The 26,932-nt window shown below is 28.6% G+C and overlaps 3 protein-coding genes and 1 long non-coding RNA gene across 8 annotated transcripts; all 4 read left to right on the forward strand.

Moving 5' to 3' along the window:
- The first annotated feature begins 687 nt into the window (after positions 1–687).
- LOC107930184 (uncharacterized) lies at positions 688–1,443 on the forward strand. The gene is made up of 2 exons (XR_001692987.2): positions 688–1,006; positions 1,110–1,443. It is a non-coding gene; the product is annotated as an uncharacterized lncRNA (long non-coding RNA).
- A 3,918-nt stretch (positions 1,444–5,361) lies between these two features.
- On the forward strand, positions 5,362–8,706 carry LOC107930205 (heavy metal-associated isoprenylated plant protein 30). Of its 2 annotated transcripts, none has more exons than XM_016861797.2 (3): positions 5,362–5,711; positions 6,909–6,984; positions 8,249–8,706. In XM_016861797.2, exons 1-3 carry the CDS (start codon positions 5,565–5,567, stop codon positions 8,581–8,583), a joined length of 558 nt encoding a protein of 185 aa, XP_016717286.1. In that variant the 5' UTR covers positions 5,362–5,564; the 3' UTR covers positions 8,584–8,706. The 2 variants fall into 2 exon arrangements, with proteins under 2 accessions (XP_016717286.1, XP_016717287.1); XM_016861798.2 differs by having other exon boundaries at positions 5,373–5,711; positions 8,258–8,706.
- Positions 8,707–11,951: 3,245 nt separating this feature from the next.
- Positions 11,952–12,458, forward strand: LOC107930224 (E3 ubiquitin-protein ligase RHA2B). The gene has a single exon (XM_016861815.1). The coding sequence runs from the start codon at positions 11,952–11,954 to the stop codon at positions 12,456–12,458; it is 507 nt and encodes a 168-aa protein (XP_016717304.1).
- Positions 12,459–16,188: 3,730 nt separating this feature from the next.
- On the forward strand, positions 16,189–19,492 carry LOC107930183 (beta-1,6-galactosyltransferase GALT31A). Of its 4 annotated transcripts, none has more exons than XM_016861764.2 (11): positions 16,189–16,900; positions 17,399–17,489; positions 17,569–17,630; positions 17,754–17,965; positions 18,048–18,111; positions 18,195–18,267; positions 18,343–18,463; positions 18,559–18,646; positions 18,734–18,856; positions 18,927–19,039; positions 19,152–19,492. In XM_016861764.2, the coding sequence occupies exons 1-11, from the start codon at positions 16,797–16,799 to the stop codon at positions 19,298–19,300; spliced, it is 1,200 nt and encodes a 399-aa protein (XP_016717253.1). In that variant the 5' UTR covers positions 16,189–16,796; the 3' UTR covers positions 19,301–19,492. The 4 variants fall into 4 exon arrangements, with proteins under 4 accessions (XP_016717253.1, XP_016717254.1, XP_016717255.1 ...); XM_016861765.2 differs by having other exon boundaries at positions 16,199–17,234; XM_016861766.2 differs by lacking the exon at positions 16,189–16,900 and having other exon boundaries at positions 17,569–17,663.
- Positions 19,493–26,932: the final 7,440 nt, after the last annotated feature.

Here is a 26,932-nt window from a genome sequence, read left to right on the forward strand (position 1 = left end):
AGTATTCTTTTATACTTTCTTTTTTATCTTCTTTTTATTCTTCTTCTTTTTATTATTATTAAATACATAAAATTATAAATAAATGACAGATTAAAAAAATAAAAAAAAATCACCATATAAAATTTTAATAATTATTTTTCAATCATCATGCATGTTGTTTTTTTTTTCTAATTTAAAATTTTAATTTACTTTTTATTATAGTTTTAAATTTCTAAATTATTTTCAACTTCTTTTACTTATAAAATATTATTTATCTTAAATAATAGTTACATTAAATATGTGATATATTATTTATTTTTATTTTATAAAACCTAAAATTCACCCACAAGTGAGAAAGAAATTTAATTTAAATAAAGTTGTAATCTTTTAAATTTAATTAATTCTTAATATAAATTAATCATTTCAAAAGAAAATTTATTTAATACAAATAAAAAATGTTGAACTAAAATAATAATAACTCAATATATAGTTTAATATTTTGACCTCATTATTTTTAACATTAATTTCATTTTAAGTTTTTATTATATTTACTCTTTTCATTTATATAATGTCTAAAACTATTCATTGTTCATCCCTAACATCTTAAATAGGAGAATAATGTATTCTAATACATTCAAATCTACGTCCTTTTATACTGACAACAATATTAATACTAATCAAATTAAGACTTAACCAATAATATTTTAACCTTATTATTTATATAAATACTAAGCATGTTGAGAAAGTTCCACCGGAGAAATGATGTGGCAGAACAACCAAATTACTTTATTACATTAAATTGGGGAGAAATCGTATCATATCATATACTGCACAAAGTAATAAATAATTAATTGCACAATCAATGAATGGAGAAGATGATAAGGATGAGTTCATGAGCCATCCATTTTACATATAAATAATTATCATTACATAAAACAAAACACTGTATACTTTCATGTGGGCTCGTCTTCAGTCTCCAGGTGGAGGGAACTCCTCATTTCAACCCACCACCACCACCGCCACTCTGGTAACTTCTAAGCCTTGTTGCCGCCGCCCCCTCCCTCTCCAGTAATCAGAGTGTCCCATCGGCCTTTTTCTTCACTAACACACCCAAATTTTTGTTTCTTTAGCTGTCTTGAAGTGAACTTCAGTTTTGGCCAGAGACTGATTGAACAACAAGTGTTGGAAAAGAGATGATTCTGGTGGCAGTAGTGGCGGGGTTGATGGAGGAGTACACGGTGCTGTTGGCAAGGCTGCTTGAGCAGATGTTACATGAAGCTCCTTTTCCAAGGCGAATGCGTTTCCTTATCCTTCGTAGTCTTCCTTTTGTGTACTCCACTCCCCTTCTTATCCAATCCCCTACTTAAACCCCTGTTTTTTTTTTCCCCATATGCAGACTTCGGTTATGTGTACATTCTCTGGAGCTCTGTTTGCTTCATCTATGTAATATAATTTCCATTCCAACTTGCTTGCTTTTTTCTCGGTAGATTCAATTTGATGAACTCTGTTTTCATATTCAGTTCTTCACCAACATCAGTGATTCAACCATGCTTTTATCCTTGTTTTTGGTTGGTCTCAAAATTTTCACAAAAATCGCCAAAAAGGTTTGATTCAATGAAAAGGTGGAGACCAAATTACTAGCATGGTTGCCTTGCCATCAGGGTTACTGGCATTTCCCCTATGGCACTATTTTTACTTGCATGTAATTTGTGTAGTTTTCAGTCGGTGTCCTTTTTGTTTGTCTGAATCTACATCAATTTTTTTGTTTGAATATTTCCAATTTCAATTTCAATTAATATCTTAGTTTTCGATTACATCGAACCCATCTAATAAAAATTTAAAAACCTAGTAATTAAAGGAATTTTTATAAGGGTTAATCAAGTCCGAATACGATGTTATTTCATCATTAGTATTTGTTTAGTACAATTATTGGGACCGGCCAGACCATCTAATAGGCGCTATCAATGGAGTGATTCATTTTTTCTTGCCATAAATCTGAAAGGATAAGCCATTGGACCACTCTCAGTAACATCATCACCCACAGATATTTTCTTGTTTTATATGTATGGATGTAGACTTGTGATTTTTATTTTGGGATATTTTTGTGATTGAACATAGGATTGATAAAGAGATATGGTGGGGGGAAATGTACAGATAGATGCCGAGATGATTTACTTAAACGTAAAATTCGAATTTAAGTTTCAATTTTTCTCAAATAATTAGAAAGGAAGGAAAAAAAATTATAATTTATCTTTACTTTTTAAGTAATTTTTTTTATAACCAATATATCATTTTTATCTATTTTTACCTTTTGAAATTATCATTATTTTTATATCCATTTTATAGTTTATAAAAATTGTTTTTCTTAAATCTAGTGATGATCCTTTTCAACTGGTATAAACTTAACATCTTTACTTGTTAACAATTTGGGAACTCCATCACTTTTTAACTAATGGCTCCCATCCATTAAGTTGGAATGTGGGTCGTGATTTGAATATCAGTGACATTCTTTGCCTTAAACCATAGGTAACGTGGACCCTCGGAGCATAAGAAGCTCCCTTCCCACTTTAAATGATTCTATGGTATGATTTGTGTTTTTGAATGTGATGCTTTGATCCTATCAAACATGTTATGCTTTGATAGCATAAATTCGAACCTTTTAACTAAACAATAATAGTAGTAAAGTTGCATTTTAACCCCTTATAATAATAGTGGTGCACAAGAGACCATTCGGTAATGTTGATATCATTCACAGTACTCACAAGCTTGGGAGGCCTCGATCAAGGCATGGAATGCCTAAACAATTATGTGTTAATTATTGCTATCACAATTCATTGAGTTGTAATTTAGAGTTAACTTAATTTGAATATAATGTATGTATCATTTGTCCTCTGTTATTAGAAGTTCTTATCAAGAGGTTCATTGAGTTGTTTCAAGGTTTTCCTTATTTATTCTCAATTCTTTTCACCATTGTTCCTCTTTTCCTTTTTGCTCTTTTTTGTATAATAAACGTCCCATTTCAAGTTTAGGGACACTTCATGTATAATCTCGAATAGTGGTCAGAGAAACCAAATTTTGTGATTATTCTAAAGTGGAGTGGTGAAAGTGTAATTTTTTCGTATTATGTGGTGAGATTACTGTTTAATCCAACCAAAGGTTTTCTTATCATTCATATTTTAAATTGATTTTCAATATTTAAAAAAGTTTTAATTGAATTTTTAAATATATTAATATTGTATCAATCAGGTCATTTTCTCAACTTAACCATTATTTTAGACGTTAAATGTCAACTCAAATTTGACACAGAATATATTTAAAGTACCTAAATTAAGTTATAACTTGATCCGAACAAATATTCAAGATCTAAATTGATAGAAAGTATTCGAATAATACAATTTAATGATTTAATTAAAACTTTTTTCAACTTTAAATTATAAACCCTTCCTCGCTTTAGCTAGGGTCCATGGAGTTTAAAAGTAGAAGGATTAAAAATTATGATATGAGTAATTGAGTTATAAATTAAAGGGACAGTGTTGCTGTTTTGTCGTTTTTATGATCTCAGAAATGTGTCTTGATGGCTCAGAGTATAAATGTTGTTTTCCCCATTTTCAGATAAACGAATTATGCATCCAATTGCAAGCAACAAAATGTCACTGATTTAAACAAGTATATAAAAGAAGGCATCGCATCTTGTTGAAGCATTTAGTGACGAAAAGTTGTCGCAGAATAAACTACACTGGCATAAGCCACATGGATAACATTCTTTAAGAGACATGAACATAAAATACATAACTACAAGTAGGCTATGACTAGGACAAGTACCATCCATAATATATATATATGATCAGGGTTGAGGTTTCTAAACTAGATGAGTCGACTTAATAGTATCGGTGACATTAAATTTTGGAGTTAATGAGAATTTTTTTAAAAATATATAGAATGTATTTTTTAAAATTTTGAGGATCAATGCTCTAATCTAAATTCAAAATTAAGATCTTTAAAGCTCAACTCGAATTCAATAGTGTTCCATATTTGATTTGATAAAAATATTGACTATTTGAGTTTGCTTGATAAACTCTTGAATTTTGATTCACATATATTTTTAGATATTGTATTGGTGTATGTTCAATTTTGTTTCAATTTTCTTTATACTACGTAGGATTTTACTCGAAGAGTAATACATTATTAATCTCTTCATATAAGACATTATTTGAGTTCAATTTATTCGTCGAATTGTAAACTTACTCCTATACAAAATATAAATCACTCTCCTACTAAGACTTTCTCCTTAAAAGCATAGTCGAAAACTGGACAACACGATCAACATACTTACAATAATTTGCAGTAAAATAAGTTCCTGACCAAACAAGATAAATGTTTTCTTGATCTCATACTTACAACAATTTATACTAAAACAAGCCATCTCTTGAATAAGCATATAATGGTTTGCTTAATTACAATCAATGTGAATTTTTAATTTTTAGAATTCTACTCAATATAAGTCTTTTAACATTGAATGAACCAATAGAGATCTTCCTGATGTAATCTCCTTTACAAATCAAATCTTTTCAACTAATAAAATACTATCACATTGAACGTACTCAAAATATCCTTTATTAACTTGATTTTCTCCATATTTCAACTTCATCAGAATGCTCTAAGAGTTTTGATACCAACGAAATATGACAAGTTACATCGAAATATGACAAGTTACATTGATCCACTATATGTCAACTAAATTGCAATTAGAGTTACATTTGACACTTGTAATTGACACTTGGATTATATATCATACTCGTATTCAAGTATATTTTCAGAAAACATGCACGAATATATAATAAAGAAAAAGGACTTAACGTGGTTGGCTGTAAATTTGGGAAGAATATATATAATTATCGGTGCATTTGTTCACTCTGTCAGATATTATTAAAAATCATGGACTGATATTTTTATGACTACTATTCCACTATGCAATAGTATTCCTTTCTGTAGGTTTGCATGACATCTATAGCTTGTGAGGCTTTACTTATAAAATGGAAAAACAAAAAAAACAATGTGCTAGGGAATCAAACTTTGTTAGGTTTTTCTAAATTGAATATTGCTGCATGTATGCTGTATACCCTTTATATTTTTCTAAAAGATGGTGGGTACACAAGATTTTAGGAATATATGTTCCCTTTGCATCAAAATTCAGGCTCATCCATATCCCGAATCCATCTCATATTCTTTTTTTAATAATGTTATTGCTGCTATTACTGTCAACTATTATAGACTCGATTCAATCGAAAAGACGTTTGATCGAGCATGAGAGTTTGATACTATTCCTTCTCAAAAGGTTCCAACATTATTATAGTTTTGAAATATACGTGTGAAGTACGTGTGAAATATGGCGCCCTCCCCCAACATAGATATAAGCACAACAAATGGTTCTTTCTTTTTTATAGTATCGGATTTCTTTCATATTATAGCGAGAGATTTAGAAGTCATCAAGGGAGGCCACTGCAAATGCCATAAAGGGAATACTTGTGCTGGGATTGTGTTATTCCATCGGTTTCTCTTCATCTTTTACTTTGTGATATCTATCAATGGCTAACTTAATAGAGAGAGCATTTGGGACAATTATAGCAGCCATCGCGAACAGTTTCTTTGGCTACCGAGACAACAAAAAAGGGGTCAGCAACACCAATTACTACCACAAGAAGCCAAATAAGGGTCAACCACTTTCTTTGCAGGTTCCTTTTCATCCCCCCCCCCCCGAAGTAAATATGTTTTGTTTTCTTGTCCATCTTAAGTTACTTACCTTGCTTGCCTTCACCTTTCACCATCATCTTCCCAAACTTTCCCTTCCATTTTAACGATTCCATTTGATAGGGCGGGTGTTATTTGGATTGATTTTAGGTTGGATACTTACACATGATATAAGAGTCCAAATTTTATTATATTATTAAAGTTTATATAGTATTTGAGTTTTTTTGTCTTAATTAAGTACTTATGTTTAATTTTATAAGAGCACAAGTGTCAGATATTTATTAGGCCACATGTTGTCATTTGATCTGAGTACCAAATTGAATATTGAAGCCAACTTCAAGTAACATATTGAGATAAAATAAAAAAACTAATACATGATTGAACATTGAAGCCAAACTCAAATATCAATTGATATATTCATCCTATATATTGTTAATATCTCTTTCAAGCTTGCCGCATTATCTCGTATTAGTTAAATCTTTATATTCAAGTATTGATTCTCGTCCTTTGTCATCAATTAATTTTTTAAATAAGGAGTTTAATATTTGTAATATATGTTGTTTTATACAAAAAAAAATAGAAAAATACCTTAAGAGTGAGCGAAAAGATTTCATATACCCAAGATTTCAACTCCAAACTTACAAAATGTCACCTGGTCTTAAACCTTCATGCTATGTTTCATGTCATAGCGAAATGTTTGAAGCACAAGTTTAATTTGAACAATCAATTCATTAATCTTCGACTATACCATCTTTTATGTTGCAAAAAACCATACATTTGAGTTAAACACAGCAGCTAAATAACCTTTAGTGAAGGTAGTGTCCTAGGACAAGCTCCCACAGCATTTTTGTTGGCCATGCTGATGGCTTAGAATCATATTTATTGTACCAAATTTTTTTGTTTTCTACTGTTTAAAAATAGAAGAAATGATAGCAAAAATATTAAAATTTGAATGTTATCTTATAAGAATAAGTGCATAAAGAATCTGCAAACAAATTAATAAGTTTAAAAATAAAAAAGACCCAACATGGTATTTCTTAATGCCTTGGGTTTCCTCTAACTGGATGAAGCATAAAGGGAGTTAAAAAAGAAGGAACAAAGGAATAAGAAGAAAGGTGAAGAGAATTTGTGAATAAATTAGAGTTACAAATTACAATACAAGTTGATATGGTTTTTTACAGACAGTGGATCTGAAAGTGAGGATGTGCTGCATTGGTTGTGAGAGAGTAGTCAAAAGAGCCATTTACAAGCTTAGAGGTATATACCTGGACTTTGCTTCTGCTTCAATTTCTATTTATTTCAGTATCAAAAGAAAAAAAGAATCACACGTGTCCAAATACAATTCCTTTTTTACTTCTTTATTATTATTATTATTATTATTATTATTATATAACAACGGTAAAATTTCAATTTTGATCCTTATACAATGCTCAAATTTGAATTTTAATATTTATGTTTTAATTGTTGACAGAATTTGGTACCTAAGCTTTGATAACGTCATTGGTTAGTCTAAATGTTTTATTTTTTTTGTCAAAAAACACAGCCTTTTACTCTTTTTTTTTGAGATTATATAGCAATGATTAAATATCAATTTTGGTCCCTGTATTATGCTCAAATATGAAAATTAAACTCTATATTCTAGTTTTTGACATAATTTGATATTTCAATTTTTATAATGTCATTAGTTAGTCTAAATACTTTTTCAATTTAAAATGTTTACGTGAATTTTTAATAATTGTTAACACTGTTACAATTCTTTGTTAATTTAAATTCATCACAATGTTACTTTTTTGTTACATGACTATCAAATAAATATTTTATTTTTATTTTAATATGTCATATTAACAAATTTAACAGAAAAAATTTTAACGATATTAATAACTGGACCTAAATTTTTAAATTTAAAAAATAAAAAAACTAAATTCCTAAATTCCTAAATATAAAAATATAAAAATAAAATTTCAAATATATAAAAAATAACATATTTTAACTTTCAAATTTTTTGCTTTATAATTTAATAAAAAAAATAACCCAACGCGAAGGATAAATCCATTTAACGGATTACAAGTTTATATACTAAATCGTTAACCTTTTTTAATGCAGAAAATTGTTAAAAAATTTAACATTAACTTAGTAAAAAATTAAAATTTTTAACATACAAATTTGGATTGCTTAAATTTCCTCCGGTTTGTCATGGATATAATAATGGTTAATTCGGTAATAATTAATTAAATATTTAAAAATTAATAAATGAATAAATTGATTTAATTGTGGATTGTTTGTCCTAATTTCTAGATTTTTTTTTTATCAATTCCAAACTTTTCCTACTTCTAACCATTCAATTCCTTATTCGAATAAATACATGGATTAGTCTAATTAGATCTAGTTGGAACATCCATGTGATTCTGCGAGTTGTTTTAAGATATTTTAAAATTTTAATATTTTTATGGAGCCCAAAACATTTTTCATTTCATGCTGACCGTCTGGCATAACATTTTTTATTTACCCTCGTTAATGAAAGTTGTTTTAGGTGTGAATTCGGTGGAAGTTGACTTGAAGATGGGAAAAGTAACTGTGATCGGACACATCGATCGACACAAGGTGCTGAAACAAGTAAGGAGGTCGGGAAAAAGGGCCGAGTTCTGGCCCTACCCTAATCCCCCATTGTACTTCATCTCCTCCGGAGATTACTTCAGAGACACAACAAATGAGTTCAAAGAGAGTTATAATTACTACAAACATGGGTACAATCTCGGACATCGGCATGGGAATATTCCGGTAACTCACCGAGGTGATGATAAGATCAGCAACATGTTCAACGACGACAATGTTAATGCCGCCTGTTGTCTCATGTAGAGAAACCTGAATATAAAACATTTTAGTACCCACCAATTTCCATCATGTAATATAATTTGCATTTAATGTAATATTGAATGCACTGTATATATAAATATTTCTACATATTTAACTTTTTTTTTTTTGAAATATTGTAATCTCTTTTTATTTTTTTAATTTTTAAATATCATAAAGGCCCTTGTACTAAAGATCACATTGTATTTTACTACTTCCATTTAGAAAATAGGCAAATCAGTTAATGTACATTAGATCAAAGAGTAAACCGGTCATTCTGTTAAAAAGTTCATTCATTTCTGCTATTAAAAATAAAGTACATGTAGCACGTTACATGTAATTGTTTAATTATTTCATCAATCACGTCAGTTTTTAACAGTGCAAATGAATAAAAAAATTTAACAGAAATGACCAATTACTCTTTAATCTAATTACAAGGATTAGTTTATTTATTTTTTGAATAAAATAAATAAAATATAATCTAACTCTTAATATAAATACATCTATAATACTTAAACAGTAAAAGCTGAATTTGTTATAGCATGTCAAAGGACTTGAAAACTTTTACTTGTAATCATTTGTATCATTTTTTGTAGTAGGAAATTATATATTAGAGAGTCCTTGGATCAGGCGATTTATTTTCCCCGTTTATGTACAAGGATGTAGATGATTTATAGGAGATATGAAGTGATAAAATGCATCTTTTATCTTAAAGATTTGGAAGAATATTTTAATGAGATTTACTTTGATTGGGGCTTATAGATAGGAAATACAATCCTCCATGAATAGCACAACTTGAGAGCATCAAGTTTACTCAAAAGGAGTCTTCATTTTTTATGCATTTTCTAAGATTATTTCTTTTCTAAAGACAAATATTTTGCTGCGGAAGTTGATGAGGGATCAACCCACAATTATCTTAGTTCTTATTTGATTTTTTATATTTTCATTTCATCAAATCTTTTAATGCGATATTTGCTGTTTCAATTTGATAAATGTTATGCTTCAACTTTTAATTCTGTCTATAAATTTTCTGACACAAGTTACACATTTACTTTTTAACTTGCCATGTGGTACTATTTGTCAGAAAGAAGTAATCTTTAAAGTAAAGGACCTATGATTAATTATACCAATTTTTACTTTGAAGAAAAAAAAATTATAATAAACCCAAAATAAATACTCCATTTTTTTGACGATTAAAAAACCGAAAATAATTTCTCTTTTTCACCCAAATTAAATATTCTCTAAAGGATTCTTCATCTCTCAAGAGCACAACTCAGATCCTATAGATCTCTTTCTTTCTTTCCTTATTTTCTAAACCAGATATCTCCTGACATGGTGAATGGAAGAAGACTTACAACAGTACCCCAACACCATCATTAGTAACCCATACCTAAAACCAAACCCCCCGCCCCCCAAATCTAAAAACAATAGCGCCCAAAAATAGCAAAAAACCACATTCCTGGTTATGCTCATCACAAGAAAAAAAATACATATATGTAATATAAAGAGATTTACATGTAAATTAATATAAATATTCATAAACCTTTCTATAGGTAAAGGTTGTCTCTTTTCAAAGAGACACATAAGTACTTTTTAGTAATTTACATAGATAAAAACAATGAGAATTGAAATGAATCTGAGAAAAGGATACTAGGATACTGTAAACTTCTTTTCTTGTATTTCTCTATATTTGTTTTTTTTTTGTCTGGTTTAAAATAATTTGTAGTCTCGTATAAATTGTTCCATTAAAATAAAAAGTATTGTATCCTGAAAATAGTATTTCTTAATTATTCTGCACACAAAGGAGAAATATTTATTCTTAATGCTTTTACAAAATATCGATTTGGAATCCAATTTAATTTTTCTTATACAACAGTTCATGGGTTTCTTTGTTTTGATAGATTATTCTTCAAACTTTTGTTTGTTCCACAGAAGCATACCTGATAGAAGCTTGTTTGACATAAGTTGTCACTGGTTTAACATGGTTTGAAAAAAATACCAGTTAATACTTCATAGCTTATTTGTATGTTTATTTATATGCTTAGATCTTTTTGCCATATTGAAGTGTTTCAGTTCCTATATATGAACACAATGTTATTGGACATTTCACCTCTAGGCTGGCTGTTGGTTACTACCTATGGTGGTTTAACCCTTTGTTTTTCCTATAGTATCTGAAACTGGGGAGGATATAGGTATATGATCCTTCAAGCACTGAAAGATTTTGGAAAAAGTTTAGATGTACCCATATTCAGCACTTGTACCGGAGTCTAAGAAACAGATTGCTAAATGTCCTCTTTGAGAATGGGAGTATGGTGTTTGCTATTTGATTGCGGTGTTTGCTATTTGATTGCAGTGTTAGAAACATCTCATCATGCTTTCTGTAGAATTATTTTGGGGCTAACTTCATAAAATCTCTACTATGAACAATATCTTGATGTGTGCTTTGATGGATCAAGTCTGAGCGGAAAGTAGTTGCATCTCTAGATGTGTGGATCGATATATTGAGGCCACTAGTATCGTTGGCAGAGCTATTTTTAATGCATCTCGATGACATTTCTAACCAGAATGTATAAGCTTCTAAATTTTCGATGAATTGCTAAGGATGACTGATATTTTCTGAAAATTTTCCGGGGAATATTATACCTTGCATATTAATCTTTGATTTTGTACTTTACAGCTTACAACTATTTGACTATTAAATGTTCTTTGGCCTTTGGCCATAATGGTGTTTATGGACCGCCCCTTCTACAAGAGATTAAGCCTTGTCGATGGGGTAGAATGTTTATTTTTCTGACTCTTCATTGTCCTTGAAGTGTTCTTATTCAGCATTTCTGACACCTCTAATTCGAATCAATGACCATTCAAGCGATGTTACATCCTATACACGATTTTTGATCGAATTTCATGATATCCTATAACAGGCTTTTGCAATATTTATTTAATCTACCTGCGGAACAGTGCGCAGAAAAGGAAAGCATTCCACATGGGCACTACTAAGATGTGACAAAATCAAACGCTAATTACACCTATTTCCTACTACCTACAATCGTCTTTGGTCATATTACCACAGCGGAATACTTTTCCAGCCTTGACTTTTTCTTTTTTCTCACCAAGGCTGCTGTTGTCAATCTAATATCATGAATCAACTTGTCTTTATTTTACACTGAAAAGAAACACCTTTTTTTATAGGTTATTGCTTTGCATTGATGACAAGACGTTTATTGAAAGAGACATCATGGGGCCATTTTTAAATTATCATAGTCAACTTCATTGGTGTAAATGTAATGTTAACTTAATTATATCATATTCAATATTATATGTTCCCAACCTCCCATAACAAAGAAAGGGGGGAAGAAACCTTCTCTTGCATTCCCATGAACATTATCAAAAATTACATCCCTGCTATGTTCTTTTTAAACCTTGTAAACTACGTCAAGTCCTTATTCAAAGACGCATTCACTCGTCTGGGTCTTTTCAAACAACCTCCGCCAGAAGAAGATGATCATACCGGCGACGGTTATGTCCTTTCGACCGACAGTCGAACCGGGTCAATAGTCCTGGTCCCTGTCCAGGTTGTTACAGCGATGATCATGACCAACCTGCGGGTTATTGAATACGGTGATTTCGTCAAAAGGTTTGGAGATGAAGTGATGAAGAAGGATAGGGTATGCAGTGTGTGCTTGGAAGCAATGGAGAAAAGGGATGAGATGAGAGAGCTTTGCAAGTGTAGCCATGTGTTCCACAGGGAATGTATAGATGGATGGGTAAAGGAGGGGAGGCTTACTTGTCCCTTGTGTCGCTCTGCTTTGTGTCCCGATCCGATGGATTTTGGTCGGCCACACCCCCGCAACAGTTTCTTGGACTGTGACGTCATTTATTGATTGATGTGCGTCATGTATTTAAATTTCCAGTTGAGGTGAATTTTAAGTTTGATTTTAAAGCATTTCTTTTTATAGAAATATATTAGGAAAACATTGCTTAATATATATATATTATTTAATCGGTTTATTGAGTTAATGTGAAGGCAATCAGGTAAGGAGTTATAATAATATTTTTTTATAATTAAAATAAATAATATTATTTGAGGGTGTTTTAGTTTTCACTAAAAAAATCAATAAAAAAATTCATATGATCGAATTCAAACTCATGCTAATTGCATTATTGAAACATTTAATTTATCATTCAGTTAAAGTTTTATTTTAATATTTGTATACATTTTAATTTTATTATACATGCTTTATTACCAGGGGCAAAATTAGGGGGGCAGGCATGGGCCCCGGCCCCCCCTAAAATGGGAAATTTTTATTTAGGCCCTTTAGATTTTTTTAAAATTTTAAATTAGTAAAGGTAAAATTACATTTTGCCCCCCTAAAATTATAAAAATTCAATTTAATCCTTTAAAAATTATAAATATATAGACTATAAAAAATTAAAATTTCCTTCGGCCCCCCAAAAATTTTTTTCTGGCTTCGCCCCTGTTTATTACATCCATTAGTGTTATATATATATACATAAAATCCCTAGTTAAATTGGTCTCATATGCTAACTAGATACCAACTCAATTAGGAACTGACTAATATACCCTTCTATTAAACAAAAACTATTATTATTTTTATAGTATTTTTTTTCTATACTTTTCTATAGTTTTTAAATAAAAAAACTAAAATTAACATGTCTAACCATTAAACTTATTTTTAATATATTTATAAACAAATTATTTATAACTACACCAATAATAATTTTTGAGTAAAGTTTAAAAAAAATTAATTTTTAACATAAAATGTTTTCTCTCACAAATTTTGTGTATCTATATTATTATTTAAGCTCCTGGTCGAGTTGTGTCATGAGTAACCTAGCACCAACTCGATTAGGGAAATTATGAAACTGTCCTCCCATAATTAAAATAATTTATATTATTCGAGCGTCTTTTAATCTTCTCATTTTAATAAAAACTAATAAAAATATGAATATTGTGGGATTTGAACTCCACCAATTGAATTAGTAAAACACGATTAATTGTAGTGCATTTAAAATTATTTATCTAATGTATTTATGTGTTTAAATTTCATATTTTTCGCGAGAACATATATATTGAAACTTTGAATTCTAAGATAATTCTATGAATTCCAAAGTACTTTCTTTTTAATTATATTTAAATTGACATTACCATCAACTGGCTCACCAACTCGATTAGGAAAATTATATAAATTCTCTTCTGTAAGTAAATTAAATTATATTATTTAAGGATAATTTAACCCTTTTAGTAAAAAAATCAATAAAAATATGTAAATGTTGAGATTTGAATCCACATCAATTTCAATGGTAAAACTTTTAATTTACCATTCAACTAAAGTTCTATTTTGAAATTTGTATACATTTTGATTTTTTTATGCACATTTTATTACTTTCATCAATTGCATATATATATTTACTATTAATAAAAACCCACAGTGAGTTGGTGTCACGGGTTAACCGGGTACCAACTTGATTTGAAAAGGACTAATATACCCTTTTACTCATAAGTTAAACTATTTTTTAGTTTAATTCCGTACATATTACATATGTGTAGTTATTATTATTAGTTTTAAACCTTACATTTTATTATTTATTGAATGTTATTTTTAAACATACCTGCATTTTAAATATATAATTTTCACGCGAATATATGTGTTATAAAATTTCTACTATTATCCACCTTTACTGATAACGTCTCTTTCTAAGATAACCGTGCACTCAAGGTATTATGTATATGCTCTTTAAAAATATTATTTACTTATTCTAATAACTTCTTTTTTTTTAATTATTATTTACTTAAAAATTATTTTTTCAAAAAAGTTATTCTTTAAAAATAATTTTATCATATATAGACATTAAATTGTTGAATTGATTGGTCATCCTCCAATCAAAAGCACAAAGGCGATGTATACAATGCCATCAGTACATCACATGAGCAGTGATAATTTGTTTCAACAATCAAATGATTACATACCAATATATAATAAACATTATCATAAAAGTATTTATTTCATTTAATAATTTTTAAATTAAATAACTTAAACTACAAGGAAATATTAAAATCTACATATGGTTACGTTAGGAGTTAATTTTTTTTTAAATGAAGGTTCACGTATGCAAAATATATATATTAGGATAAATTTCAAAATTATATATAAATTTTAGTTTAATGTATAATTTTGTATAATTTTATATATGAAAATTTGATTTGATTCAATTCTCATAAATTATTAACATAATTATTGATATAACATTATTTTATATTTATATATTACATACACGTATAACTATATTTATTTAATATAAAAATAAATTAATGTATTTATTTCTTTAAATGTATATGATTGAATCAAAATTAAAAATTTATATATACAATTTCATCAAATTAAAATTTATGTATCAAATTATACATTAACTCAAATTTCATGTATATTTTTATGATTTATCTCAAAATTATAAGAAGATGGAAATAATTAAAGTCTATTTACACTAAACACGCGCGTATCTTGGCTAATGATGATGCATCATTGACCCTACATACATATATGCATGTTATTGCATCTATCATCCTATTCTTCAGGCCATATAGTATACTACAATTCCACATGCACCACATTAACATGCAAACATAAATGACACACATACATACACATGATGTAATAATAAATTACTCTCTTTAATCGATTGGTCTAGCTCTAGCATATATGATTTTACCTTGAAATAGAATTATTAACTCTTCAAAGCAAATTTAGCCTCCATAATTACAAGTATTTTTATATGTCTTGTTGACCAGTATTTATCACCTTAAATTAGGGGTGAGCAAAATCCAATTCGATTTAAAGAACTCGATAAAATTTTCAAATTTTGAATAAAATAGTTTGAGTTATTTGAGTTAATCAAGTTATTTAGATCAACTCGAATAAAAAAATAAGTTTTTCAGTTTAACTCGAATGTGAATTATACAATTCGAGTTATCCAAAAATCAGAATAAAAAAAGACAAAACTACGTCATTTTAATAAATGTTTACCTTTTCTAAAATTAAAAGTCAAAACCATTAAGTTAAAAGGTAAAACTAGGTTATTTTGATAAATGTTACTAATTAAGTTAAAAGGCAAAATCATTAAATTGTTTATGTTGTTAAATAATTTTATACTTCATTTACTAGTTAAATAATCAGTTCATGTAAGCGCAATATTGAGTACAAATAATAGAATTCGTTAACTCGACTCGACTTGACTCCAAATTTTTTGACTTGATTTGATTCGATTCGAAAAAAATTCAAATTGAGTTCAGTTGTTAAAATAGGATTCGTCAACTCGACTAACTCAAAATTTTTTGACTCGATCCGACTCGACTTAATCAAATACTCACCTCTACCTTAAATAGGGTTTAGCTTAAATTACTCTATCTGTTGATTGCTTGTTAAGATAACACCCAGCACTTTAATTGTTCCTCACTGTATATATTTGTTATCTACACCTCAATAAAGCAAACTCATTACTCTACAAAGTGGGCAGACTGGTCCCCAAAAAAAGCATTGGCTACTCATATCAATCCACAAAATACCGCACTTTTTTGCATTACATTGCTTCATCTTGTGGCAATAAAAATTTATTGCAACAATCAAATTTTTGCTACATTTGGCTGGCATTGGGTAGTACCTGAACCAATGTTGAAGGTATTATTGCAATATCAAATTTGATTGATGAAATACCAAAAGTTTTAAACCTGCCCCCACTTTTTCTTCCTGAGAATTTTAAATGATTTTGCAGAGCAAGAGGAAGAAATGAGACTATCTACCTAACATATAACTGTATCCTTTAAACAAGTTCATTCACCTATAAAACCCCAAGAATTTTCATGGAAAAGAAATGTCTGGTATTGAAGATTTTGTGCGTAACTTGACACTATTATTGGGTTTTCGGTGGATAAATAGTCTTAAAGGAAGAAGGAAATAGAAAAGAACTTGAAAGACAAAGAGGAAAGGGGGAAAATGGGGTATTATATTTATAATTGAGAGGGAGAGCTGAGCAAGCAACAATCACACCTCCATTGTTGGCAAATGTTGTTATTGGCTAGTGCCTGTTGCTGTTAAGGCTTTCTCTTTCTCTCAATGGGTTCTTCCTTGTGACATATAATTAAGTTTTCACAGAGTAAAAGAAAAGGAGGAAGCTTTAAGCTTTTGTTAAAGCTGAAGCCAGCAATGGGTTTGAGTAGACCTCAAAAGCCTCCCGGTGGAGTTCCCACTAGATGGGTTTCTCTCTTTTGCATTGCCAGTTTCTTCTTGGGTGTACTTGTTGTCAACAGGTTTTTTTTTTCTCTCTTCTCTAAGTGGACTATGAAATGCACAGGTTCTTGTTGGGAGTTGCCAAACTTTCAGATTTTATGTTCCATTTTAATGGTTTTTCTTAGAAGCTTTAACTATTGCAGCATTTCTCTGCCATCTTGTTTTTTAGTACATATTGGAGGGTTTTTCTAATTTGATGCAGAATTATGAAGCACTTATGTCTATGGTTTTATGGTTTCAATTTTTGAAAATCAGCTTCCAGTCATGTGCTTTTTGTTAGATATTGACCCAAATTCAGCGGTTCTTGAGCTCTAAAAGCCTGTATTATCACCAAAAAACTTGAGCTTTACTAAGGTTTCTTTTTATTTTCATTTGTTTTCTTTAGGCCATCAAATTTTGTTCTTATCAATTGCATTATATCTGCATTTCTTAATTCACTATGTTGTTGCATTTGTTTGATAGTAGCAGTTTTGTATGTAATTGTGCATTGACTAGTGGTGTATGGCGATCGTTTACAGATTTTGGGATCCAGTTGAAGTGGAAGAGGCGGCTTCTTCCGCACAGAAACATCGGAGCAACGAAGTTCATCCCATGGTTATTTGTGATAAGGTAAGATCAGAGTACAATGATGTCATAAGCTATACATTGCATGCCTAGAATTTTGATGGTGTTATGTATGTTGTAACAGGATGTTTCTGTTCGGACAGGGAACATTCTTTCTCGAGTTTCACAAACCCGGGATGTAATTAAGTAAGTTCTTATGTCTTGCCGGAGAATTCTTTGGTAGGTTATGTTACCTTTCTCCTTTAGTACATCTAGGATGTCTAAAATGCATTTAGAACTTAAGGCAGTTTGCATTATACATACTTTCAGTACATTAGACAAAACAATCTCCTCATTGGAGAGGCAGCTAGCTGCAGCTCGAGCTGCCAAAGCAGATACCGAGGAAGGATCACCGATGGTTACAAAATCAGGAACCAAGGACCTGAATGAACGCCAGAGAGTATTCTTTGTTATGGGAATTATTACAGCGTTAAGGAATATAAAACGAAGGAATTCAATCCGGGAGACTTGGATGCCTCAAGGTTTGATTCAATACTCTTTTGGCATTCTACCAGGGAAGGGATGTAGTCAAGTATTTATACGTTTCGAGGTTATTGTTCTTAGGGGAGGAATTAAAGAGGTTGGAGAAAGAGAAGGGAATTATAATTCGATTCGTCATAGGACACAGGTAAATTTGATTGAAAAGCAAAGTGTTTAACTTTAACATGGTAGTTAACTTTGTTAGAATGATAATGTATCCTTGATTCTCAGTTCAACCCCAGGCAGTGCTTTGGATCGTGCTATCAATGCAGAAGAAGAGCAACACAAGGACTTTTTGCACCTGGTATGCTCTCACTTCCAGTCCGGACCCGATTTAGAAATTCAAAACTTACGTAGAATCGAATGTTTTATTTGGCAGAATCATATTGAAGGTTACCATGAACTATCAACGAAAACTCAAGTGTACTTTTCTGCAGTGGTTGCAAAGTGGGATGCCGATTTCTATCTAAAAGTTGACGATGATGTACATGTAAATCTAGGTTAGTATTGCTACATTAAAGTTTCTCAGTACTTTCATTTCTTCTCAAACAGATCTATATCCTGGTGACTAACTTGATATCAAATTATTCAATAGGTGTGGTGAGTTCTACACTGGCCCGTCACAGACACAAACCCCATGTTTATATTGGTTGCATGAAGTCTGGACCTGTTGTGGCACAGAAGTAAGGATGAACTTCTTGTGAACAAGACTTTTAGTGTCATTTGTGTTTTCTTTCCCACCAAGTTACCCTCTTGCCTTTCGCATGCAGAGGCATCAAATACCGCGAGCCAGAATATTGGAAATTTGGTGAGGGAAACAAGTATTTCCGGCATGCAACCGGACAAATATATGCAATCTCCAAAGACTTGGCCACCTATATCTTAGTCAATCGGTAAACAATTATTCAGCAACATTTTTTCAAAAATGAACAGATCGCTTATTCATTTGTGTTTTCTGTCCAGGCACATACTTCATAGGTATGCGAATGAAGATGTCTCCTTAGGATCTTGGTTTATCGGTCTCGATGTTGAGCACATAGATGATAGAAGTCTATGCTGTGGTACCACTCCCCCTGGTAAGATATGGTAGCCATTATGCTTGAATGGTACAATGTTCACTTTGTATTCTTTGTTTTCTCCTGCAATCGAGAGTGCACAAATAATCTAATGTTTAAATTTCTTAAATAGATTGCGAGTGGAAAGCTAAATCAGGGAATCACTGCGGTGCATCATTCGATTGGAGCTGCAGTGGCATTTGCAAGTCATCAGTGAGAATGAAGGAGGTGCACCAGCGTTGTGGGGAAGGCGACCAAGCCATTTGGGATACTGGTTTCTGAAAGCATATTAGGGACCTGGTTATAGCATATTTGTGTATATTTGAACAAATTTTATGCATTGAACAATGCCGTCAGCCCCTATCTTTTTTCCTTCCAATGTTATGGGGCAATCGGTACTGGAACTGGATTACACTAGTCATTGCATGTATTCTCATTTCCAGAAAATGAAAATGAAGATATTTTAGTTTTAAAGCCTCGATTCACTTCAACTGAATTTGATGATAGCACCATTTCTATAGGGGCTTGATTTGCAACAATATTGGGAAACTCCGCAGAGACTTTAAGCTTCATTCTTTCAGGTAAAACCGCGAAACTTCTGGATTAGGACAGACAAAACTTTGAAGCCAAGTTTAATGGATCATTTTAATCAAAATTTTGACAATGAATTTTTACAGCTAATCATGCAGGTAGGGTACTTTCGTCCATAACAATCTCAACAAGCCAACTAGAGCTAAAAGCTCCAATGGTAATTTATACCTTCCGTTGCCAAAACTCACCCCACTCGGGTGGCACTTCTGTTGATGGAATTTTAGCCTTGAAAAGCAAACGCACAGCATGCATCCTTTGGAGGGGCAATGAGTTTATCTTGGTGAGATTAAAATCAATAGTGAGATATTTATTTAAATATAAATGTTGTGGTGAGAAGAGATTAAAATAAAAAATAATCATTATAGATATTAATTTATAATGTATTTATAATATAATAAATAATTAAAGTTATATTTATTTTTGACCAATCAAAACACTCATTCTTTTGCCTTCTCCTTCTTTAAAACAGCTCTAGTGAAAAATCACAATTTTAGTGCAATAGAATGCCTCAACTGAATCAAATCACAGACGAGAAATCTAACCTCATCGGAGCTAAATGGGATCTAAAGGGATCCTTAATTAAAAGCATATTGCAGTCAAACCACGAGGTGTGGCATGTTGATTACACACCTCGTCCCTTAATCATGTGGTTGAGGAGTTTAACCTCCACTCATGAAAAAAGAACACATTTCATGGTTAACCGTTTCATCTTTTCGGAGAACACCCGCTGCAGGGGGATTAATCACTTTTATTGATGTTGGAATACCTCGGTTTAAAAAAAAACATAATGATTTATTTAACTTACATTATTTGTCAAATTATCCCAAAATGAATGGAAAAATTAACTTTTGTTAAATTTACTGACGTGGCATCATGTGTATGTTATGTTAGCAATTTAATTTTTAAAAATTAAAAAATATTTTTATAATTTTTTATATAATTATTAATACTTTTAGTAGCTTTTTATTTTAAAAATAAAATTTATAGTTTTTATTAATTTTAAAAATTTTAAAAATTATTTATTTATTTATGTGGGATACACGTAGCAATCATCATTTTAAAATTTTTAAATATTTAATAATATTTTAAATGATGGTTTTTTAAAGGAAATGATAGTTTTCAAAATTGTCATTTTAATTTATAATTTATAAATATATTTTTAAAATATAACCATGAATATGTTCTTAAAGTAATGCATCTTGAAAAGTGGACAAAAATAGGAGTTTTGATTAATTTCCTTATTTTTGCATGAATAAAAAGTCCTACGGTATATTTATGAAAAAAGAGTGAGTGGTTGAGATTATATCTAATTATGGGTTAGGTCGATATAAAATTTTAGATTTGTTTTTTATTCAGTTTTAAAATTCTTTTTAAGTCCCTCTCAGATTAAAAATATTTAACTCGAGTCCAATCCACCAGTATTAATTTTTTTAGATTAATTTTTATATAAAAAGTTTTAAAAATATAGTACATCAAATCCATTAAAAACATTAAAATAAATATTTCCTAACAAATTAAAAATACATTTAAAAAAGGTTTTATACTTAAATAACGAAATGTTATCTGTAAATTAATTTTTCATACCAAATATTTCAACTAATTTAAATTCTTAAAAAATTATTGATTGATTCTTCGTTCAATTGACATGAGTATTGTTATGATGACATGTTTCAAGTGTGTTGAAGCGCATTATCCTCCTGTTTATAAATTGGAAAAAGGTTATAAATAATTTTAGACATTACGTAAAAAAAACAAATATAAATTAAAATTGTTAAAAGAAGTTCTTAAAAAATTGAAACTTTCCACCATATCAATCCACTCCAAAACTTGTATCTTAACATCTTTAGTCTGATCTCTTATTATAAAATTACAGCCTCGTTCTTATCAAAAATAAAATCTTCAAAAAGAATGTACCTGTGGAAGAAAAAATTAAAATGTTTAAAACATTGTTGTACTGCAATTGGTGGGTCAAACTGAGGCTCTGCGGCTGTTCATACCATGCCAAACTTCATATTTCCACCACTTATTTTAAAAAGAAGGTTTAATTTTGTCTTCAGTCCCTCTACTCTTCAAACTCTTAAAATTTAGAACATTTACTTTTATTTTTAGAAATTCATTTTTTTCACTTGTTTAATTTGAAATTTTAAATTGAATTGATAAATTTTTATTAAATTTAAATATGTTTCATTTGAATATTTAAAAGTGGAAATTCAATTGATGACACATATTTAAATTTAATAATATATAGTTAACATCGTTATCAATTAATTTTTAACTTTTAAATCAAATAAATTTCTAAAATAAAGTCGCGAAAATGAGGAAAAAGATTTGAAACCACAATATATATATATAAACCTATATATTAAGGTGGAATCTGGGATGTATTAGATTGAAGTGGAAGTACACACAAATTGCATGTGCAAAAGCATGGTCGGTTTATAGTGTTCTAAGTAACCGACACTAGTGGTAGTCGTCGGCGATCTCTCTCAACCCATAACTGTTATGTGTTAACGTCAAAGAGGGAAAAAAAAAGCACATATTATTAACGAATGATGTTATTGATGACATTTAAGTTAGATAAATTTTGAGACGATAGACATGATTTATAAAGAGTGGAAATCCAACTTCGATATTATTAGGATAATTATCATAAAATTTCGAATGAATTTAAGTCGAATTTTATTAACCTCATAGACCAAGTTTACTTTCTTGCAAAGTTACACGTACATAGAACCATATAAATACGTGTTAAGTCTAAAGTAGAATACATATCTACATACATAAAACCCATTAAATATGTCATATTAATAAACAGTACGCATATCATATAAATATATAAATACCACTATTTTAAAGAAACAGATAAAAACACCCAACACTCCATTTTTGCAAATACTACTAAAATCATTTTGTCTATTTATTAATAGACCATATCATGTGATTTATCGATATTATTTAAATAGGTTTATAATTAGCAAGGCGTATTTGTTATATGACACAATAACCAATGATATTAGGTTGTGTGTTTAGGTTATAGAAGGATACTATATTTGGAATTTAGTTTTCTATTTCTGTTTTAAAGAATTTAACTTTTTTTTATTTCTCCAATTTAAAAGTTAATTGATAATATCATTAATTTTTTTAATTAAATTTAAGTTTATTACAATATATTTTTATTACATGATTATTAAATAAATATTTTTTATTTTAAAATGTTATAAAAATAAATTTAATAAAAAAATTTAGTCATAATTAATAATTAAATTTAAATTTTAAAATCTAAAAAATAAATTAACTAAATTCTTTAAAATAAAAATTAAAAAAAAACTAAATTACAAATATCCAAAAATTATACAAACTTTTGCGAGGCAAAGTGTTTTGGTTGGAGAAACGCAAGGAACATCATGCGTTTTACGTGCGAAATCATAGAAATTCCACACGAATATTCAATGGTAGTTAGGCATTCAAGATTTAGTACATGATATCTTAATGAATTTGGAAAAGAAAATGTCAAAAATACAGTTTTTGTCTTTACTTGACTTTGAGATTTTATTTTTATATTCTTATTTCATATAATTTTTTCTATTTGTATTTTTAGGCATAATTTATTTGGTTTTCTAGCTTTACAACAAAAAAATATTATAGTCTATTATTTAATTTTCAATCTATTTAAGCTATTGAATTCGTTTTTTTTGTCAAAATACCTTGAAATAAATAGAAAAATTAATGCTTGTTAACTTTGCTGACATGACAGTTCACGTGAATACCACATCAACATTTAATTAATTTTTAAAAAAATGTAAAATTATAGAATATTATTACAAATTTAGTATTAAATCAATTTTATTTTTTTGTAATTTTTATTTTTTAAATATTCTTATTTTATGGAATTTTTTATTTTTTTAATTAATTAATTGTTTATTTGACATACACGTGGGCTGCCACATCAGCAAAATTAATCAATATTAACTTATTCATCTATTTTGGGGTGATTTGACAAACAACACAAGTTGAAGGATTAAAAGTGGTGAAAAATTAAAATAAGATGACTAAAATGATTTTTTTTTATAAAATTTGAGGATTAAATGAGTCATTATGCCATATTTTTAATGTCATCAATTGATATAAATAGATAACAATGTTAAATATATTAATATGAAATCATGTTTTTTTTTATTCTTAAATTTAGATTTTGGTAAGGTATGATTGGAGTAAATCACATCATCACTTGAAATTTTTTTAAAATATATAAAATTTTATTTTTTAATTTTAAAATTTTTAAGTGATAATGTGAGGAAAACTCATAATAAATTATTTTCGTAAATATAATCTTTTCAATCATTATGCTCACACAATTTCTTATTTTTTATTTTAAGGATTGTTTATAAAAATATTTTAATCTTAATGGTTATAAATGTTAATTTTTTAGATTTCAATATATTAATTTTTTTAAAACTATTTAATATTATTATAAAAATAAATGAATAAATTATTTTAATTTAAGGTATAAAAATTAAATCTAAAATAAGACCAAAATCATATTCCAATCAAGAGTATCGTGAAGTAATTTTTGTATGGTACTCGTAACGTCTTTATTTGTGTCAAAATTTCCAACGTCCTTATTTGTGTCAAAATTTCCAAATATATAGTCACTCAAGATAGCATATAAAGTAGATTTACAGGAGAAAAATGTGCTAATATATTAATTTTTTATAATACAAATTATTTAAGTTCTTCAGAATCAATTGCATCAAATATCTCCAAATTAAGACTTTTTATTTAAAATAAGTCTTTAAATTTAAAACATTTCAATAATATCTTAAAATTATCATTGTTATATTAATAAGATACTTCCGTTACTAATATTATTAATTTAATCATTAAATGATAATTTAAAATGACTTTTTTTAAAAAAACAATTAAAATAAAAATTTTAAAGAAAATTGAATATTGTAAAAATTTTGATTATGAGATTTTCAAAGCTTTCATAAAAATTATTGTTCATTCTCTCTTTTTTAAATTTTACTTTATTTTAAATTTTTAATTTTAGGGTTTATTAGTGAACACGTGCTTGATCCATGAATTTACTATTTTTAATTATTTTATTAAAAATATATAAAAATATGAAAAGTGACGTGATAATAATATTAATTATAATTTAAAAGTAGGGATATTTTTGTAATTTTATAATGAGTTAGTAGGGATAACACCAAGTCATATTTAATTCTGTATTTATTAAGTTTTAATATAATAAAAATATTAAATGTTTCAAATCTTAGGATTATTTGGAGCAATCACATATATTGTAACTAGTCTACATCTAAATAAGTAATCATTTATTTAAATTTAATATCAAAACATTAGTTTTTTTAAATAGTTGTAATATTGAAAATTACTTTTCAACATTTTATATTTAAAATATTTTTTCATTATTTAAAATCAAATGATATTTTATTAATTAAAAAAATAAATATAAATGGTATCAAATAATTTCAAATCAAATTTTATTAGGATGAGATTATGATAACATCTTTTTTTTATTTATATTAGTTTACTTTGTGAGTGAAATTACCCCTAAATTAAAGCATCCAATAAAATCCCATAAAATTATTTTCCTTCAACCTTTTTTATTTTACTACAATCCCTTGTCAAATCAGGGGATTGCGACCCAATTCTAACTTCAATTGAAGGAAACTCTAACTCTCTTGATTCATATACTTTATTGACCTGGATTTCTGCAAGTGCTGAAGCATTGTTCAACTATGGATAAATCTTTTAGTTTAACCATAAAAAAGGTTTATTATAAACTCGAATATCTGTTTAAGGTTGATTTAGAGCAAGTCTTTGTACTCGATTGATGCTATAACATTTGCAAAAGCTTGTTCCCATGAAAGGCATCTAAACTAGAAGAGTCAAGGTTACCTTCAGTTTTAATCAAAATCGTTGACTCGATAAGTGATTGAAGCTAGAATTTGTGGAAGAAAATTGTTACAGCCTAATTGTTTTGTGGTATCGAAAAAAGCAATTTTGAAATACTATTTCAATAAACTAATTTCATAAATATTAAATATAAATATTTACGAGATTAATATAAAATTATATAGATGTTTGGTTCATTAATTTTGTAAATTAAATAGGTAATTTAGGTGCACGGAGTAAATTGTAAAAGTCCAATCATTATAGATTTTTAATTAGCCAAAAACTCAAGGATTCAAATTGCAATTAACCAAAGGTCTAATGATAGTAGAAGATGATGGGAATTCCATTAAGTTTAATTAAAAGTTAATTATGTTAAGTAAATCATAATTTAACTAATTAAAAAATTAATTAACAACTAATTGATGTATGAATAGAAAATGTTAGTGGACAATCTTTTATTTTTCTTCCCTTCGCCGTCCACCATTAATAGAAAACTTAGGAAAAGCTTCAAGTTCTTCAAATAATTCGCTAATTCATGCCTTTTTCTTGTAATTCTTATAGATTTGAGGTTATGAGAGTTTGATTTAGTTATCACATGTATCAATTTGAAAAAATGTTAAAGTTTTTTGAAAGTTTCCATTGTTGATTTATTGAATAATTAGGCTTGAAATTAGTAGATTTTAAGCTTAAATCATGAGAATGACCAGATTGTAAAATTATTTAGCTTAATTGTTAACTTTGTACATTAAGGACTAAAATGAAAAAAATATAAACTTATTGTGAAATTTCGGTATAAATAGAAAGTAGAGGATCCCTAATGAATGTATGAGAAGTCGGATTGTAAATCGAGGTCAAAAATTGAAAGTTATGGCTATTTAGAATTCAGGGACTAAATTGAATAAAATTTAAAATTCTAGGGTATAAAAAATGAGATTATATAGTTTTATTTATGTCGTGTCATAATATGAAAATATTCGGTATTGATGGATTGTATAAAAATAATTGTTTAGATTAAGAATCGTATCAAAGTAGAGCTAATCGAGGGAAAACTAAAATTATTGATTCCCGGAAGAATCAACTTGTTTGGTGTTTTGAACAAGTGAGTTCACATGGAGCATATTATTTCACTTGGAATTATATGTGCATGCTTGTGTTTAATTTAATGTATGAATATTTGAATATAATTGAAATATCTTGGAAATTGGTGTAACTGTCTAGTATTGGATTGAATTAGAATATTGTGTAAAGTTGGTTATTATGTAATAATACATGATACAAATGCGTAAATACTGATGATTACATGGTATGGAAGCGTTACATGTGACTCGTTTATAGGGTGTATACATTTAAAGAAATAAATATATTAATTTTTTATAAATTAAATAAATATAATAATTTGTGTAT

The sequence above is a fragment of the Gossypium hirsutum genome, chromosome A09 (genome assembly GCF_007990345.1).
Source record: "Gossypium hirsutum isolate 1008001.06 chromosome A09, Gossypium_hirsutum_v2.1, whole genome shotgun sequence".
Lineage (NCBI taxonomy): Eukaryota > Viridiplantae > Streptophyta > Magnoliopsida > Malvales > Malvaceae > Gossypium > Gossypium hirsutum.